The sequence below is a fragment of the Rhinolophus ferrumequinum genome, chromosome 16, assembly GCF_004115265.2.
Source record: "Rhinolophus ferrumequinum isolate MPI-CBG mRhiFer1 chromosome 16, mRhiFer1_v1.p, whole genome shotgun sequence".
Lineage (NCBI taxonomy): Eukaryota > Metazoa > Chordata > Mammalia > Chiroptera > Rhinolophidae > Rhinolophus > Rhinolophus ferrumequinum.
In genome coordinates this window covers 65,116,236-65,134,203 of record NC_046299.1, presented here as the reverse complement: position 1 = coordinate 65,134,203, position 17,968 = coordinate 65,116,236, and the positions used below count along the sequence as shown (strand labels likewise).

The following is a 17,968-nucleotide window of genomic DNA, read 5'->3' as shown; positions in this document are numbered from 1 at the left end:
AACATTGACCCTGCCTGAGTTCCCAGCTTGCAGATTTCAGATTCAAATTGCAACGACTCTTACCTGAATCGCCAGCCTGAAGGTGAGCCCAAAAGATTCTGGACCTGTCAGCCCCACAACCACATAAACCAATGCCTTAAAATCTCTCTCTCCCTCCCTCCTTTTTTCCCTCCCTTTCCCTCCCTCATTCTCACTCTTTTCATTTTATCAATCTATCTCAACAGGAAATATATCTATCGGTTCTGTTTAGCTGGAGAACCGTGACTAATGCACTGTTCCAGCTTTAAGGTCGACATCTAATTTGTTACACTGGGAGAGCATTTTCAAAGGGAATAGCTGAGATGATTCCCAAGTGGACACAAAATTTAAGAAGTTTAGCAATTATATGGCACTATACTTCCTTAATCACACAGGTCTTTAGTTCATAGTTAACAAAGGTTGGAAGGAAACTTGGGGGTGGCAGCCCCTGTCACACCAGGGGCTGAACAGAGGCGGCTTTGATGACAGGTTCAGAGGTGAGGTTAACTCAGCTGAAACATCTTTTTAAACACAGGGTTAACAGGTCAAGTCTGGCCAGCTTGCTGTTTCCCACTGGGGATGGCTTACATTCCCTGGGAAGCTGCATGCTTGGAGGAAGAGGTAGAGGGTGCTGCCCTGCCCTCCATGACGCAGCAGCAGCCACATTGTCTAGCTGTCGTGTCTCCCCAGAGTGCCCTGAGGCTGACCTGTTTTGAAATACACAGGCCATAGCTGGACAAACGGCCCTTGTTTGTGTAAATGCTCTGTGCACTCTCAAGTTTCCTTTCTTTTCCATCTGGAAGGTTCCGACTTCCTTTGGCTGTTTAATATCCTGGCTTGAGGGAAGGTCCTAATCGCTTACTAGTTCTCAGCCTTGACTCTCAGTATCTTGCTATTGATAGAAATTCAAGCAACACCAGACTCTTTGTGGAGGTAAATCCTTACTTAAGACATTCTCCTTTGAGAAGCTTTGTCCTATAAACCCTCCTGCCCTTGTACTGTTTCATGCCTAGCTCCCTGTGTCCAGCGGACAGTCTTGCTATTTGTTTAATGAATCCAAATACTGAACAACATACTTTTCTATTATTAAAATTATAGTTACATTCCAAATACAGTTGTTTCAGGAGTCTTGCATTGCCATAATTATTTTCATCTTATTTTTAAGCTGTATTAACTCACAGCCATTACCATGTCCATCCAAAGTTATCGACTTTCTAGCAGCCCGTCGTTGTCAGTGTCCTCTGAGAGTACAGCCAAGTCGAGGGTGGAAGGATGTTATGAAGAGTGGGTGGGTGGGAGAGGCTTGGGAACGCAGAGAAGCCCTAAGGAAGTGAAGGCATATCCCTCCCCTAGCCTTCTGGTTTGTACTGTTGGATGAACCCACCAAAATTATATATGTCCCGTGTCAGGATTATAGGGAGGAGAGGGTAAAAACAAAGACCTTTGCCTCCTCAACAAACCAGGCCTGTTTCTGCTCTCTGCCTATAGATGTTCATGCCATCTTGTCTTCACTTATGTTTTTGGAGCAGAGCTCGGAACTGTCGTTACCTTTTCCTCAATACCTCGTGGAGAAAGGACTTGAACTAAGCAGTTGTTTTTCTCCAAAAGGAACTTTCAGCAGCAATTTTCAGCTACTTTTTAAAGCAACCTCTCTCCCTCCTAGGAAACCCTGTGCCTAAGTATGTACTAGTTCTACAGGGAGAGATGAAAGCTTTTCCAAAGCACAACCATCAAGGACAAACAATACAGAAAGCGTGTGTGTGTGTGTGTGTGTGTGTGTGTGTGTGTGTGTGTGTGTGTGTGAGATGGGAAGACACCTATGTGATAACATCACTGAAATTTATGTCTGTTTGGAGAATAAATTCTCCTGTGGTGTGGGTTAAAGAGGTCTGTGTATTAACCTGAAGTTATTGTTTATATGCTAACAAATAGAGGTAATGGAAACCATTTCACATTATTTAAGAACTCATCTGAAAACTGATGGTAAATCCTCCTGTATGTTAAGATCATGCAATGCGATGACCTCACTACTCAAGGATTCCACCAAAGCAAACTGTGCAAAAAGCATTCTGTAAGTGGCTTCTTCCTGCTGGTGGGTTCCATAAAACAGAGCCCACTGAAAACAAAGAAGAGCTAGCTGCTTGGTTTATACCAGATCTTACAGGTCTCAATCAAGTGCAATCATCCAATTGTTTCCTAAAGAATTACATTTCAAATCATACAGACTTTTTTGAAAAATTGCTTTAAAAACTCACTTGTTCTGAATCTTATGTCAGAGACAGTGAAGGAAAAAAATCATACAAAGTCATCCATAAAAGGCCTTAGTCAATTAATTAGTAATTTTAATTCAAAGTTCTCTTTACTGTTTTAAGGAAATGACCTTGAAAATGATCCTCATTATTAATATTATTTACGTTAAAATACATAAACCTATTTTTCAAGACTCAGAGAAATATAAATTACATCTCAACAACATGTGATTATACCTGGGCATTTTCATGACTTGCCTCTAGAAGCACCAGAAGGAAGATGGTAATTTCTCTGTCTCCTTGGATCAGTGCCCTGGTGCCAAAAAGCCTCAAGAAAAAGCTTAGCAGATGCCTTGCCCCAATGGCAGCCTTTGTCTTTTATGGACTTTTAGATTCCTTTAAGTTTCCCTACTTGCAAATCAAATATAAATTTACTCTCTGTGGTTCTTTCTTGACTAAAAATGTTGAATCATAAGTGTTTCCATTTGGATTTTTATGGATTTTACAAATCAGTCTGGACTGTTCACAAAATAATGACTTTCTAAAGACTTTCTGATTCAGGAATGCCATAAAAAGTGAGATTGCCCAAGATGCACAGGATGATGCCCGGTTCTTTTAATGGACTCCCAGAGGCCTCCGTTAATGCGGTGATGCCCTAGGGCCAAGAATCTTGTAGAAACTTCTGTGTGGCCTCAACTCCTCTCAGGCCTGATCTTCCAGTGGAGGTAGATGTTGTTCTCCCTTCACTTGCTGGGGGCACAAACACGACCTCCCAGGGCCACCAGGGTGCAAACTCAGATTCCATCACTTCACTCGCTGTGTCCCTCTAGATGGGGTAATAAGCCTCTCTGAGTCTGTTTTCTTGCCTGAACTTGGCAAAAAGGAAAAGAAAAATCAGTTACCTACCTACCAAATATTGATTAAATACCATGACATTCGAGGCAGAGTCCACACCTAAGGCAACAGACACAGCCTTCCTCCCTCAAGGAGCTCATAATAAGGAAGTGAAATACACAGCATGCCACAGAGTTAGAACCTGTGGGCGGGGAGAGGCATGTTATTTAGGGAGGCAGGGAAGACCTCAAAGAGAAGGAGATTTGTGAGTAAAGACCTGAAAGAAGTGAAGGAGAAAGTTCTGTGGACATTTGGGAGAAGAGCCTTCCAGGCTGAGGGAACAGCAAGTGCAAAGGCCCTGAGGTGGGAGTGGATCTCGTGTGTGGAAAGAAGAGAATGACCAGAGCAGAGAGAAGGACAGGAAGTAAGGGGAGATGAGATCAGAGAGGCAATAAAGGGGGCAAAATCATCTAGGGAAAGATTTAGCAAACTATAGCCCATGGGTCACATGTGGCCTGCCACCTGTTTCGTAGTTTTATTGGAACCACAGCCATGCCCTTTGGTTTACACGTTGTCTATGGATGCTTTCAAACTACAACAGCAGAGCTAAGTAGTTGCAATACAGATAATTTAGCCCACAAACCCTAAAATATTTACTATCTGGCCCTTTACAGAAAAGACTTACCAATCTCTGGCTTAAACAAATAAGATTTTTATTTTCTCCGTTGCAAAAAGTCTAGAGTAAGCAGACATGGTGCTGCAGCCCCATAATGCTAACGAAGACCCAGACTCCTTTTGTCTTTATGCTTCACCAACATTAGCATGTGGACATTTTGTGTTATAATCACAAAATGACTACCAATGCTTCAGACATTACACATTATATCCACATTTGAGACAGAAAAGCAGGGGGCAGGGGTATTCTGTTCCTTCTACCAGAAAAGCAAAATTGTCTTCTCCCTCCCTTAAGTCCCTCCTCCCCCATATATTTTGCCTATCTCTTTGCGCAGAGGTGGGTCATATGGCCACTTCTAACTTCAAAGGAAGGTGGGAAAAGCCACAAAAAGGATTGTCAAGATTGAGTTAGACAATGACTTTGAAACATTTCTGACGGTGCCCCAGTGAGAAACACACTTAACATCACTGCCTAACACACACAACTGTAACACGAAGAGTACAAAGAAAAGTTTCATAACACACAGCTTACATTTACTCTGCATACTGTACACTGCTGCTTTCTGTTCTGTTTTACACAGCAGTCATATCATGCACTAACTTAGTCCGGTTGCGACTGCAGTATGAAGAACTCACTGTCCGTCACTAGGGTCTCCGTGTTGATGCTGCACACAAGTTGTTCACTCGCACATGCACGCACTCTCTCTGTCATTTCTTTTCATTTTCTGTCCTTCCCTCCTCTCTTCCTTTTTTCCAAAGAAGGAAATGGATATTGGGTTGACAACTGACAGTATCCACAACACCCACCATAAGTGAGCTGGAGGCCAAATACAGTTCCATTGAATACTGAAGGAAAGGGGTTTCCTCCCTGATGATGGACACTTGTGTGCCATGAAATTGTAGGTAATTTGCGCCCACTCCCCAGGAGTACTGAGGAGATTCTGTGGGAGCCCTGATGTAAAGCACCTCGCACAGTGCTGACGCACAGTGGGGGTGCAGGACACATCAGGTTGCTTCCTCAAATCCAACCCTCACTCTAGACTTATCCTGGCCCCAGGGATGGCACAGTGATTCATTCTCAAAAGCTGGAAAGTCCCCGGGGAAATTGTATGTCACCCTATGTACTATGTTTACTTACACTGCGCGACGTGAGAGAATGCTCACAGGTTGAGGGCTATGTTGCATTTTACCCACTGTTTTAAAAAACCTTTTAGAAGCACCCAATTATTGGCTTCAGCTATGACGACCAGACCTTTGAACCGTGCATGAGAGGAGGTCCCAACCACAGTGAGCCTGGGCCTGACAGAGGATGGGCCATTCTCCAAGAATTAACAGAAAAATAGAGCTGAAGGATCCCTAGACTGGTCTTTAGCCCCCTCATTTTTTGCAGGGGGGGAAACTGAGGCCCAGAGGTGTTGCAACATGGCAAGGTCACGCAAAAGTAGATAGCAGAGCCCAATTTCTTTACCCCAATTCCAGCAGTTCTAACAGCAATGATTAGCACAGCCTCTCTTAAGTGGGGCCCAGGGCCCATATACTTAACTCAGCTGATATTTGCTTATGTGGGCACCTGCATTTGTCTAGAAGGTCCATATCAGATTCTAAAATGGCCGTGTGACTAAAAAGATTAAGAACCACAGACTGAATGAAGCTACAATGATTCATATTGGGGATAGGGGAGAGGAGGTCCACCAGAAGTCAGAACTGGGAATTACGGGATAAAACAGAAATTGCAAACGTTTCCATTAACCTCTTCCCCTGCCCTGCCACGCCCACACCCCAGAAACACTGAATTGTTCTGAATTCCTCTAACAGGTCTTCTGACCCCTGTTAATCCGCGCAGACAAATCCTCGGGAGCAGGCTGTGACTGGGAGAGAAGTTTATCTTTTCCTCTGTATCGTCGGATCTGATTTCTTACAGGCGGTGGAGATCTGAAAGGCCACGTCAACCAAACAGCCGGACTACCGACGGGGGCTGCTCCGTGGGCAAAAATAATAACAATGGTTGGGGCTTTACTGATAACCTCCCCCCAGGCGACCTTCAATCTGGTATTGCAGCGGCCACGCGGCGGCCTTTGTCGGAAACCCAAGGGTCCCCGATTACCCCAAGGTTATAGGACCCTCCCAGCCGAGCCCGGGCAGCTTCCTCTGAGAGTTTCCGGGCGCCCTGGTGGTGGCCCGAGGACACTCCGCAGGCCTCGCGGCCCGATCCTTCCCCGCAGCCCCTCCGGCACCGCCTGGAGCGGACCCTTCTCCGTGTGCCCGGGACGCGGTGGGCCGGACGAGGTGGCGCCATTGGCGGGCGCAGGGCGAGAGGCGGGGCGGGGCGGGGCGGAGAGGGGCAGACGGGCGTCACCATTGGCCGCAGCGGGGCGAGGGGCGGGAGGGGCGGTCCGGACGCCCAGAACACAGCAGGCGGTGGGCAATAGGCGCTACGGACGCAGCGTGGGTGCCGGCGAGGGTACAGCACTGACAGCGGCCTCTGGACTGCGCGACGAGTGGACGGTGAGTGATACGTGGGCCGGAGAGTTCGGGGGCATCGAGAGAGCACTGACGCCTCCGCCTCCGAGACCGCCCCCTGCCACCGGCGCTGGAGCCTGGACAAGGTGCCCCTTGGCTGCGGCGCGCAGGGTCCCCTCCCCCTGCCAGCCTGGGATGCCCAAGCCTTGGGCCCAATGCTGAGTTGGGAGGTGGCGCCAACCACCTCCTCCAAGGGGAGGGCACTTTAGGGGCTAAAACCTGAGCACCACAGGTGAGGAGGCCGCAGGCTACACCTTTCCCTACATTGTCTCTCATCTTAGCCAGTATCTTGGAAGCATTGGTCTTAGAGTTGCGGGGGACAGTCTCGAAGCGCCTCTGGCACAACTCTAAGGTTTCATAGGTGGAAAACCAACGCCAAGATAATAGCTGGAGAGACTCGCCTCACAATCGCTGTTTACAGAGGATTTGCCTTGTTCCCAGACCCGCGCTAAGGGCTTTAGCACAGTGTGCCCTCTACTCACAGCCCCGAGGGTTTCATTATCCCCATTTTCAGATAAAAAAAAAAAAAAAAAAAAACTGAGGCTTAAAGAGTTATGGAATTGTCTAGTTTTACCCAGATGAATCAGTGGTGGAGTCAGGATTTGAATCAACGCTTATTGTGCGAGGTCTCATTCAGGTCACCCCCAGAGAGCTCACCCCGCTCTCCCTCCTGCTCCTGAGCCTCAGTCCTGCACGTTGAGAGACTGATGCCTCAGTGTTTTCGTTAACCTAGCACAGACCTATGGGTAGGAGGGCCTCTTCTCACACCAAAATGCGTGCCAGGCCAGGGCCAGTGTTATCCTAAAACACTGTAGGCAAGCTTAACAAACAAATTAAATAATGTCACAGCAAAGAACGGCTGGATTCTGTCATTTGAACCCAAGCAGGTTAGACTCCAAAACCATGCCCTTGGCTTGCACTTGCAGAGGAGACCCTCACTGGTTGCTCTGTAGTTTAACTGCCCACAACACAATAAAGATTTGTTGCCAGAAGCCATGATTTGAAAAACAAACAAAAGAACTATGAATTAGTAGAACTAACCGGTACATGCGTATCTGCCTGCCTCCTGCTCCCCTGTATAATTCCTAAGCTGCTGCCACCAGGATGGGAGGTGCAAGGGAGAGGGAGGGAGGAAGGAGGGGGCTGAGGGAGAGGAAAGGGAAGGAGAAGGAGGGAAGGGAAGGGAGAGAAGAGACCGATGGAACATGTTAAACTTAGGTCAAAAAATTGCTGACTGGAAGTAGTAATGGGGTTTGTTTCAGCACGTTGTCAGTGTTTGTTAAGTCTATTTTCATTAGTTCTTGTCATAATTCTCTCTGTGCGCTGGTGGTTCAATACTTGACAGTGAAACTGCATTGGAGGCCCCAGATTACAGTGTCAGTGTGAAAGCTGCTGGGTGGAGTCGTATTTCCACCCTGATACTCCAATGGGTGGCCTGGAGGTCATGAACAGAGTGAAGGTCCAGGGCCCTCCTGGGTAGGGGTCAGCTAGACAATGATTCATGAGCAGAACTCAAGCATGTCGCAGTAAATGCAAAGCCTCAAAGGGGAGACCGTGGAGTCGACCAGAAAGCCCTCTGGACTGGGCCTCTGGAGGCCTGGGTCATGGTTTTGAGAGTAAATTCAGTCGTATGTTCTCACTCACAGCTGTTCCTGATTGAAGGACCGGCATCCTCTTTGAGTGCCACATTCCCATCTCCAGGGCCCCACTGTTTCTCAGAGTCCCTGACTCCCATTATGACCAGTAACTGGAGCTTCTATATTAAGTGTGAGCTGCGTATGCGGCCCATCTTACATGTCTCTTCATTCACGTTCACAGCAGTCAGTGATTCAACTACTGAGGAACATGAGGTTCAGAAAGGGAAAGGGACTTGCCTAAGGTCACACAGCTAAAGAATCACAGAACAGACCTTTAAACCCAGATCCTTATAAATGCTGGTTGGTTATCCTGTCACACAGTTCACTGAAGAAAATACTTTTAAAGTTAATTAAAATCAAATAGTAAGTTGCTGCACTTCCCAAAGCTTCTGCAGGTTTTTTTCACTCTTGTTAAAGGGGAACTTGCAGTGTTCTCAGTCTCCTCTTCTGGCTGTCCGACTTCCTTTCCCAGGATGCACTGCTGAGGGAGAGATTTGGAACCCCCCCCCTTTTGCACTGCCTGACCTTGGTGGGTGGAGCCGGGGTCTCATATGCCCCATAGCTGCAGAACTTGAAAGAGCCCCGAAGACTCTCTGAACCAGCTGCCAGTACAATCCTGCCTAAAGCAATATGGCACAGCATGCTGAAGTCGCCTGCTAAGTTGATGCTTCAATAAAACTCACACCCAGACTTCCCTCCATGATGCCCCTTGCTTATCTTTTGCTGTGACACATTTCAGCAGTTCTTAACCTGGGGTCTGAAGATCCAGGGGCACATGAACAAGAGCTTCCTGACCCCCCTGCCGTGGTGTGCAGATTCAGTGTGTGTGCGTGTGTGTGCATACACACATATGCATGTACACATGTGCGTTTTTGTGGGAAGAGTGTGTTAAGCTTTCAAGAGATTCTCAAGGGCTCCATAACCCAAAAGATTCTGAGGCATACCATGTCTCACAGGAAACCGCCCCAGCAGGGTTGCATGGGCACACAGGCCTAGCACGGCGGTGGCACAGGGGGAGGTCACCATAAGGAACACCCTGCAGGGGCACCCAGCGCCCTGAGGGACTGCACCCCTGGCCCAGGGCTCAGCAGCCATCTGAGCACCTATTTGGCCCAAAAAGCATAGATAGGGGATTCCTGTTTCCATAAATACCTCTTCTATAGGAAAGGTGAGCCCAGTTTGGGGAGGTGGGGCCCCACAGGGCCTGGGAGTGTGCATGTGAGGGGAGCAGAAGGATTGGAAACAGCTTTCTTGCCCCAGGCTGCTGTGCCGTGAAAGTGAAAGCAAGGGCAGACACCAGAAATGTGGCACTGCCTCTGGGCTGGGGCCATCAGGAAGCCGTGAGGGAGACTGGCCTGCATGGGTACAGAGAGCCAGGCTCTCCAGAGGAAGGGCAGCCGTATCAGGGAGGCCTGGGTGCCAGAATGGGCTCAGGGACACCTGTCAGTGGGAGCCCAGAACTGCAGGGGTGGGGAGGATACAGTAAAAGTGAGCTAGGGTCTGTGAGGTCAGCCCAGGGACAGGCAGGGAGTGGAGGTAGCCGGTGGCTCTGTGGCCACCTCTCCTGCTGTACATTGTCATCCCAGGGCTTCCTAGCCATCAGTCCTGGGGCAGGGAGGTGTGTAGCTGAGCCAGAGACAGTGATGGAGCATTAGGAGGAATGGTGAGGACAGCCGTTTAGAAGGGTGTGGGACCTGCAGCTGCTGAGTTGCTGCCTGCCATCCAAAATCCCAACAGCTGGCTTTCTTGGCAAAAATGTGTTGCTGAGAAGCGGCCTGTGTCCAGCCAGACCCCTCTCAGAGGCAGCTGGTACCAGCACTGCAGCTTTCCCAGCCAAGCTCCTGCCATTTGCTGGCTAACAGGTGCCAGGGAGAGCCCTTTAAAGGTGCCTTATTTTCCACGCCTTCCTGCAGGCCCTGGCTGGCATTGGAAAGCTGTGACCTCTGGCTGTGGAACAGGGAGCTCAGTCTTCCCAGGAATGCCTGGCAGTGTCACCAGCACCTGCCTGCTCCCTGGGAACCTCCTACCTCCTTGTACATAATAGTAGGAGCAGACTGGGTGGAAAGGCTCCCAGCTGTGCACCACATGCTCTGTCCTCCTTTCTTTTGCTTCTCATTTCAATTTCTTTACATATTTGATTTTAATCATGCCGAAATAAGAAAGTAAGAATCATAATTTTATAAAATGTTAGAACAGAGGTTACCAAACTCTCAGATTTCCAAGATATCCTCAGAACATTTTATTTTGGATACCGACACATTGTCCATTTTGCCAAGTAAGGACAACAATGACCATCTCTTTTTGCCCTTATTTTATGAAAGAAAGGGCATTGTAAGACTGAAAAGCAAGCAGTACATAGCCTTGAAATAAAAGGCTTTCAAATGCACTCAGTTTGGCTTCTTGAAAACTCCACTTCGTAAGCCTTCTTTTTCTCCTGTCATTGGCCGGTAGGAATCGGACTGTCGCAGTGACCTGAAATACCATAGAGCTACCTTCTTCTGTGATAGCCGGCTCCATGAACACAAAAGAGGAAAGATGGCCCAAGCATAGCAGTTGTAAAAGCTTCACTGCCCTTTGTCCCAAACCAAAGGCCAGGGACAACAGTGAGGGCAGGCTGTGATGCTGGCTGTTTTCAGCTGCCCCTCCCCAGGGCTGGCAGGGCAGCCACTGACGTAGAAAGCGAAAACAATTCACTGCTTGTTCACTGGGGACAGGTAACCATGGCTGACACACAGCCCTGGGGCCCTTCCTCTGGGAGACAGGGAGCCCTGGCTACAGCTGAGCCCTCTGGTTGGGGACAGAGCCTCCTCTAACTGGGAGACAAGCCTGGAGGCCTGAGCTGTGTGCCCTGGGGCTGGCGGCGGGGAGGGAGGTGGGGGTGAGCAAGCCAGGACAAAGAAGTTTGGACTCCCAGAGCTGCAGGGCTTGGCTTGCCTGGCTGAATCTGTCACTCTGGTTCTCAGATCACGCCTGGGTGGCAGGCTGGCCCCAGCTCATCCTCTGTCCCCTCCTGCTTCAACCAAGGCAGCTTCACTGTGATCCATTTGTGTGCTGGGCTTCTGCCTAGCGTTTAACTTAGAGGGAAGATTGTGCTTTATGTAAAAGATTGAAAACCATGCCATTAGAGATTCTCTAAGGCCTGTCAAATGTGCAAAGAGAGTGAGTGTTTAAGGGGCAGTTTCAGGACCATGCCCCCAACTGAGCGAAATCTCCATTCGCTCTCTTGCTGGGGTGAGTGTCTTCTCTCTCTCCTTGAAGCTCTCTCATTCATGTGATCTCTAGGACACCCCTTGGATACATATGCAACTCAATTTTGAGCTCAACAAGACTGGGATTATCAAAATGATAATCCCAACCTGCATTCTGGTAAAGGAGGCACAAATACACAGTGTTCAGGTTTGGACTGCAATTCTGTGCGTGAGACCCAGAGGTCAGGATGAAACTCGAGGAGATAGAGATGTAGCCCATTTGGGGTGGAGGGATGGGACACATGAGACCCGGAGAGACCACGTGACTTGCTTAGGGCCACACAGATGATGAGTGCCGGAGATCACAGAAATATGTGTTTCTCTCAAAGGAGAGGCCGAGGTCCCCACCTCCTAAGGGTGGAGACCCATCAAGGCAAGTTGGAAAAGTCCTCCTTTCCTGAAGTGGGGCCTTCACTGCCTACCCCCAGGCTTGCTCACCTCCCACCCTCACTGTTCACCCTTTGCCTCACCTTCCCCTTTCTCTTTTCACTTTGCCATCTGTAATCTAGGAAGGACCCTCCTTCTCTTTCTTCCTGATTCCCTACTCTGCAGCCTCCCCCACTCATGCCACCCAACTCCAGCTGGAGATGCTCAGCACCTTGATTACATCCTTTGAATGAGCAGGCTCTCAGGGGTAAAACACTCCTGAATGCCAGGCGTGGGGAAGATCTCAGGTGTTACTCAGTACAGGGCTTTGCCAATGGTATCATCTGGAGCCCTGGGCAAGACCCTGGGTGGGGCTCCCCACTACCCACCTCACTGTCAACCAAAGCAGCCCCCTTTCATCTGATTGGTATAAATGTTCCATTTGAATAGAGTTCTACAGTTGAGAAAATTTCTAACCCATCAAAGGTCAATATTCCTATTGTACAGATGGGAAATTAAGGCTTAGAGAGGAAAAGGCATGCAACTGAGGTCACATGAGCCTTTAGCAGCTCCTAGTCCAGAGCTCTGTAGGAAGCATCTTCTGTTAATTATTAATCGCTGCTTGACTTATAGAGAAGTCCACTTATAAATGCTCCTATTACATAGAGCAAAATGGGCATATGCCCCACATGCTATGGGAGAATGAAAGTATTGTAAACTGAGTCATGTCATTAAACAGAAGTCACAAACTGGAGCCCCACTAAGGGCATCTGTCTTGCAAGTGTGTTTTGCCTGACTATATTTTATTTTTACCTATGTGTGTGTATATACATTCGACCTATATGTATGTATATATGTATGATGTGTGTGTGCATGTGTGTGTGTGTGAATTATTTACTGCATTAGTCAGGATAGTGTAAGTTATGCTGCAATAACAAATCCCTGAAACACCAGGGACTTATCACAGCAGAAGTTGATTTCTCTTTCCTAGTCCCTATCCACTGTGGGTTGACAGAGGATTCTGGTCCACAGAGACACTCAGGAACCCAGGCTGACCATCAGGAAGCTGCACCAATTGGGACATGTGACTTTCAGGGTCACCATGGCAGGGGACAGGAGACCCGCAAGGTTGCAGTGGCTCAAATGAGCTGGCCTGGGAGTGACACACAATACCCATTTGCAGAGTTAGTCACATGGCCCCAGAGCTGCAGGGGGCTGGAGAAAGTGAGCCATCATATGGCCGTTCCAGGGCAGCCAGTGTCTGCCGGTCACCCAACTTTAAATAGTGAAATACAGCCCATAAAAATTCAGGTTCTGGCTTCTTATGAGACAGCAGAAGAGCTGCCCCTCTAGAGAAGGCAGGTGTCCCCCACCTCCCCATGGACTGCACTGACTAGTGTCTCTCAGTTGAGGCACCTCCCTGGGCCCTGGAGACTTTGACGGGATTTATTCCAGCTGTATATGCATAACTCTGGGAAAATTGATTTTTGGGGACCTGAGGCTTCTTGTATTTATCCAATAATTGAACAGCCATTGATGGACCTCCTGCAACATGCCAGGCTTGTGTTCGCTCCTGGAAACACGTGGGGCGGCAGACAAGCAGTGTCTGTGGTCCCGGCCACACCACACTCCTCCCGAGGAGTCCAAAGCAGACGCCTGCAGAGCCCAGCACAGCACTATCTGTGCTGCGAGCAGGAGCAGGGCAGGAGCGCGCTGCTCTGCCAAGGCACTGCTGGAGGAGCTAACGCCAGAGGACAAGACAAGGAGGGGGCTGTGTTCTGAGCACAGAATAACACCTTAAAAGCCCAAAGAGAGGAAAAGGCCCAGAGCCCATGAGGGGAGCTATGAGTTGCTCAGGAAGGCTGGAGCTCAGAGCAGGAAGTGGGGAGGAGTGAGAGAGAAACTGGGTACAGAGGCAGGCAAGAGAAAAACCACCTCCTGTTAGTCTGGGTACATGCAGCTCTCCCTATAATGAGGCTGCCAAGCAAGACATCCTTGTGCCACGCACCCACAACATAAGTGCTGAGTGGGAATCCCTGGGCTGGAACTATCTTCTATGTCAGAAATGTTTGAGGAACTACCCTGAGGGGGAGCCTGGCAGATCACTTTTTCCACAGGAGGGGTGAGGTGCTGAGGAACTGAAACCCTATTTTGAAATAGTCCGAGAAGAATGCAGCAGGAGGTCCTCACACCAGGCCCCATGGTGGCCCACCATGTACCCCACAGAGGCAGGCCTTGTGGTTGCTCCAGCTGGGGGCTTGCCCTGCAAGGGGTAGGTGGGGAGGCTGAGCCCTCTCCAGGCCGAGATTTGCCGCACTCTGGACCAAGGCAGAGGGGAGGTGTTTATAGGATGATTCTGAGGTCACTGGGAAGGCCACCTCATTCAGTTCCCCTTCTCCAACCCAGCCATGCCTCCCCTGCCTCCAGAATCCAGCACTCATGCCAACACAGAGACAGGCTCATCTTGTCTTTGTAGAGTCGAGCAAGCAGGGAGACGGCTGGACTAGTCAGAGCCATGCCCAAGGGGACAGCACTCTGCAGTGACAGGCTCCACTCCAAGGATATTAATAGGACAGCAGTTGGGCCCACACAGGTCGGGAAGATGTGCCTGAGCCCGGTTTGTGTGAACAGATGACGGGGTTTTGTGAAGAAACTGACCTTGGTGGTATAAAGGACACGCTCTGTACCCTGTCTCAGCCACCTCCCAGTGTGACTTCACCCCTCAGATTCCTGGCTGCAACTTAGGAGAAGGGAGGTAGAGGCAAAGTCAAGATTGTGTGTGAAGTTATGGCTCACTGTCCGACGCACAAAGGGCCTTGATAAGAAAGAGTCCTCTGCGGGAGTAATGTGGAGAGAGTCAGAAGTAGGAATCTGTGCGAAAGATGCCACAAGATAGAGAAAGCTCTAGTGGATTTACTCTTCATGGAAGAAACTCAGGGAGTACTCCACAAACCTTCCCAGGTTGGAAAGAGATATAGACAATTTCCTGTGTGAATCCACTAACAATCCCATAGGGCAGAGATGAACCCATTGCATAGATGAGAAAAGGAAGGTTGGGGTGTCCAATGAATGCAAAAAGAGTCTGGAGGTTTTGCTAGAATGAAAATGATAAAGAATTATTCAAAGGTCTTGGATTTTGCAAACTGGAAACACAGCTAGGCAAAAACCCAGAAGTGTTCCAAAGAAGAAAGAAAAGTTAAAAGTTCTTATAGCAAAAAGTACATTCTTGAGAATTATTATTCCTGCATTCTTAGCCCCAGGATTGCTCCAGGATGGTTATCAGTCAGGTGACAGAAAGGCAACATGATGGGTGCCAGGTGGTCCGGGAGATGGGTGCCAAGGAAGTCTGCTAACTCCCCAGTGGTTTGAAAAATGGATTTCAGATGGTTGTATACCTGAGTCCTTCAGGGGGAATCAGAGGGCTACCTGGAAGTCCAGATGTAGATCCAGGCACTGACACAGAACTGGAAAGTTCAAAAAACTTTAAGTTCCCAGGCCAGTAAGAACAAGGATGGAGTCTTTCCTCATGCCTCAACCTTCATAATGTCAATCATTTTACCAGTTCTGTTAAAGTGACTCTATGTTTTATGTTCCCAGTCTTCACTCTTTCCTCAGGAAGTTTAAGTCACTGTCCAAGGTCAATATAGAGAAAGGCTTAAGAGGACAGAATCTGGAGCCTAAGTGCTTGTGTTCAAACAGTGGCTTTGCTACTTATTTGCTGGGAATCTTGGGCAAAGTACTTATCTTCTGTCCCTGTTTCCTCAGTCATAAAATGGGAGTAGGATGGTACTTACCTCATAATGTTGTTGTAAGAAGTAAAGGAAATACAGTAAGTCCTCACCTACTGTCAATAGGTTCTGACTTGAAGTGAAACGACATATAATGAAACCAATGTTACCGCAGGCTAATCATATAAGCAAGAGTTAAGTTCCTACAGCCTCACATCAACATTGTAACAAAACAACATTGAACATTGAAGGAAAGACCTTATTGGAAGACCTGCTGTAATTCACAGATAATGCTCAACACAGTCTGTGGCACGTAGTGAACATGGTACAATTAACCCATCACTAGGAGAGCTGGCCCAGGTGGGCTGACTCCAGGGGCAGAGATGGGGCCACCCAGCCTGGGCTCAGTAGGAATGGAGGCTGCTTAGGCTCCCAGATAGGCCCAGGCTGCTTTGGAGTTTTGGAGGAGTAATCGAGGCAGAAACCATTATTCAGGGTGTCTGAGTAGAGGGGAAATAGCACGTGTTCTGAAACATTTAGGAGATTAACCCAGATTCCTAGGGATTATAGAGAGGTTTGGGGAGGAAGGCTAAGAAGGTTGGAAATGGCTAACAAGTCAACAGTTCTGACCTTGCGCCTCCAGGGGGCGCTTGGCAGACAAGTGTGGGTGTGGGTTCCCATTAAGTCCTCTGAGCCTGATGCGTCAGCTGTGGCGACCCGGTGCCCGGAAGTAGGATTGGGGTGGGGGGCTGGGGACTGGAGGGTTGAGAGGGTCGCGAGGTGGGACCAGGCTGCCCGCCTCCACACCGGGTCTCTGGGCACTGCATTGGGCAGTGCTCCTGCTGCTCACCTGTCTGTCTGCCCTTCCTGGTCTTTCCCACAGGTAACTTCAGAGCCTGCAGACAAAAGAAAATGAAGGAAGATTGTCCACCCAGTTCTCACGTGCCCATCAGTGACAGCAAGTCCATTCTGAAGTAAGCCTTTTTGTGCAGGGAGGGGCTTCATGTCTGCGCTCTCCTTGTGACCACACCCCCGCCTCCATGGGCAGCCTTTAGGTGGAGGGATTCTCGGCACTTGTAATAGATATGAGGTGTGTCTGCCCCGTGGATAGTGATGGGGGCCCTTTTTTTTGAAGCCTGTCTCTTTGAAGATCAAGGATCTTTTCAGGGTGTGGGTTTCACCTCTGCCTTCTCCCACCCACAAAAGCATGACAGTGCCCTCTGTGACTCTGAAGAGATGGAATTTGATTGATTTAAAAACTAGAGCAATGCTAACACTCTTACTGTGTTAAACAGTTGGGGGAGACCCTCAAAACTGGTTTTGAGATTTTACTGAAAAAGTATATTTTATTGACATGATTTTTAACTTTTGCTTATTTTTATTTTGATTACTCTGTCTGATCATTAGAAAATGTTTTAAGATACTTTTGTTAACTTATTTCTGAACTAAAGAATAGTTGTCGTTTTATCTTGCTTTCTAAGTCCTGAATCTAAATATTTTCTAAATTTGGGCAACTGCTATCTGTCATGCTGAAGACACTCCAGCCTCCTTGAGAGGGACTAGCTTTTGCTGAGGAGCTGCCCCCTGGCGTCCTCCTCTTAGAGACTCTGAGAAAACAGGTAGCATTCCATGGTATCATTTCACAATACTATCCATACCATCATTTCTTATTTAAATTTTAGAATAAGAACAATATTAAATATCATTTGGGGAAAAGTCATAATCACCATAACATGATTCATTTCATGTATATATAGCCTAATAATTTTGTGTTCAGCATTTACACACTTAGAAGCGCAGTGAGTGTGCAACATTGAATCCTGCTTTGTTAATGCCATGAAGGTGTAGATCACTTCCCTGTCAGGTGCCCGCATCCCGATGTCACACATGGCGTCACACCAGAGCACCAGAGCTGGTTTTGCTCATCCAGTTTGGGGTTATTCCAGTGCGGGCGAAGGTGCTGCCTGAAGAGTTTCCAGAGCCCCGCTATCCAGTAGGGGAGCCACCAGAAAGTGTGACTACCAAGCACGTGACCTGTGGCTGGAGAGGTGCAGTTAATGTCAAAGGGCTCCAGGTGGCAAACACTTCTTACAAAATAAAATGAGCCAGATCTCATTAATATTTTTACAAAGATCACATGTTGACATGACAGTATTTTAGATATATTGGGGTCAATAAAATGTTAGATATAATGGGGTCAATAATATTAAAATATTAAGTTTTAATAACTTAAAACTAATTGCCCCTGTTTTATTTTCCCTTGTATTGTGGCTATAAAAGGATTTTAAATGGCTTTTGTGGCTCCCATTTTATGTCTGTTAGACGTGCAGCCCTGCAGAGCCCAGCTTGAGTGCAGGGAGCTGTCCTCATCTTCTCTCTGCCACACACCAGCCAAGGCACAAGTGTGGCTTTCCCTGTATTCCAGTAGAAAACAGGGCACAGTGGGCTTCCTAGGGCCTTCGGGATCTCATTCTCACTGCTGTCATCTTCATCCCTTGACTATACCTCCAGGAAGTCAGGATGGGGAAGAGGCACCCTCCTGGTGTCTCCACAGCAGCCACATCAGGTCCTTGTAGGAAGTAATATGGGGGAAAAGCAGGAGTCTTTAAGATGCCAGTAATCCAATTACTGGATTTATCTGAGGAAGCGACTTATATGTACAGCACAGGGAGACTGTCAGGAATTCCTATATG

General features: G+C 48.2%; 1 protein-coding gene across 3 annotated transcripts in view; it reads left to right on the top strand.

Moving 5' to 3' along the window:
* The first annotated feature begins 6,164 nt into the window (after positions 1-6,164).
* Positions 6,165-17,968, top strand: part of RASSF4 (Ras association domain family member 4) — a 33,633-nt gene continuing 21,829 nt past the window's right edge. For all 3 annotated transcript variants that reach the window (XR_004425316.1, XM_033130650.1, XM_033130649.1), the window contains exons 1-2: positions 6,165-6,281; positions 16,159-16,249. Coding sequence is in view for 2 of the 3 variants with exons in the window: in XM_033130650.1 (XP_032986541.1) it covers positions 16,188-16,249 (62 nt within the window). In the remaining variant the exon portion in view is untranslated. The remainder of the gene's footprint in view (positions 6,282-16,158; positions 16,250-17,968) is intronic.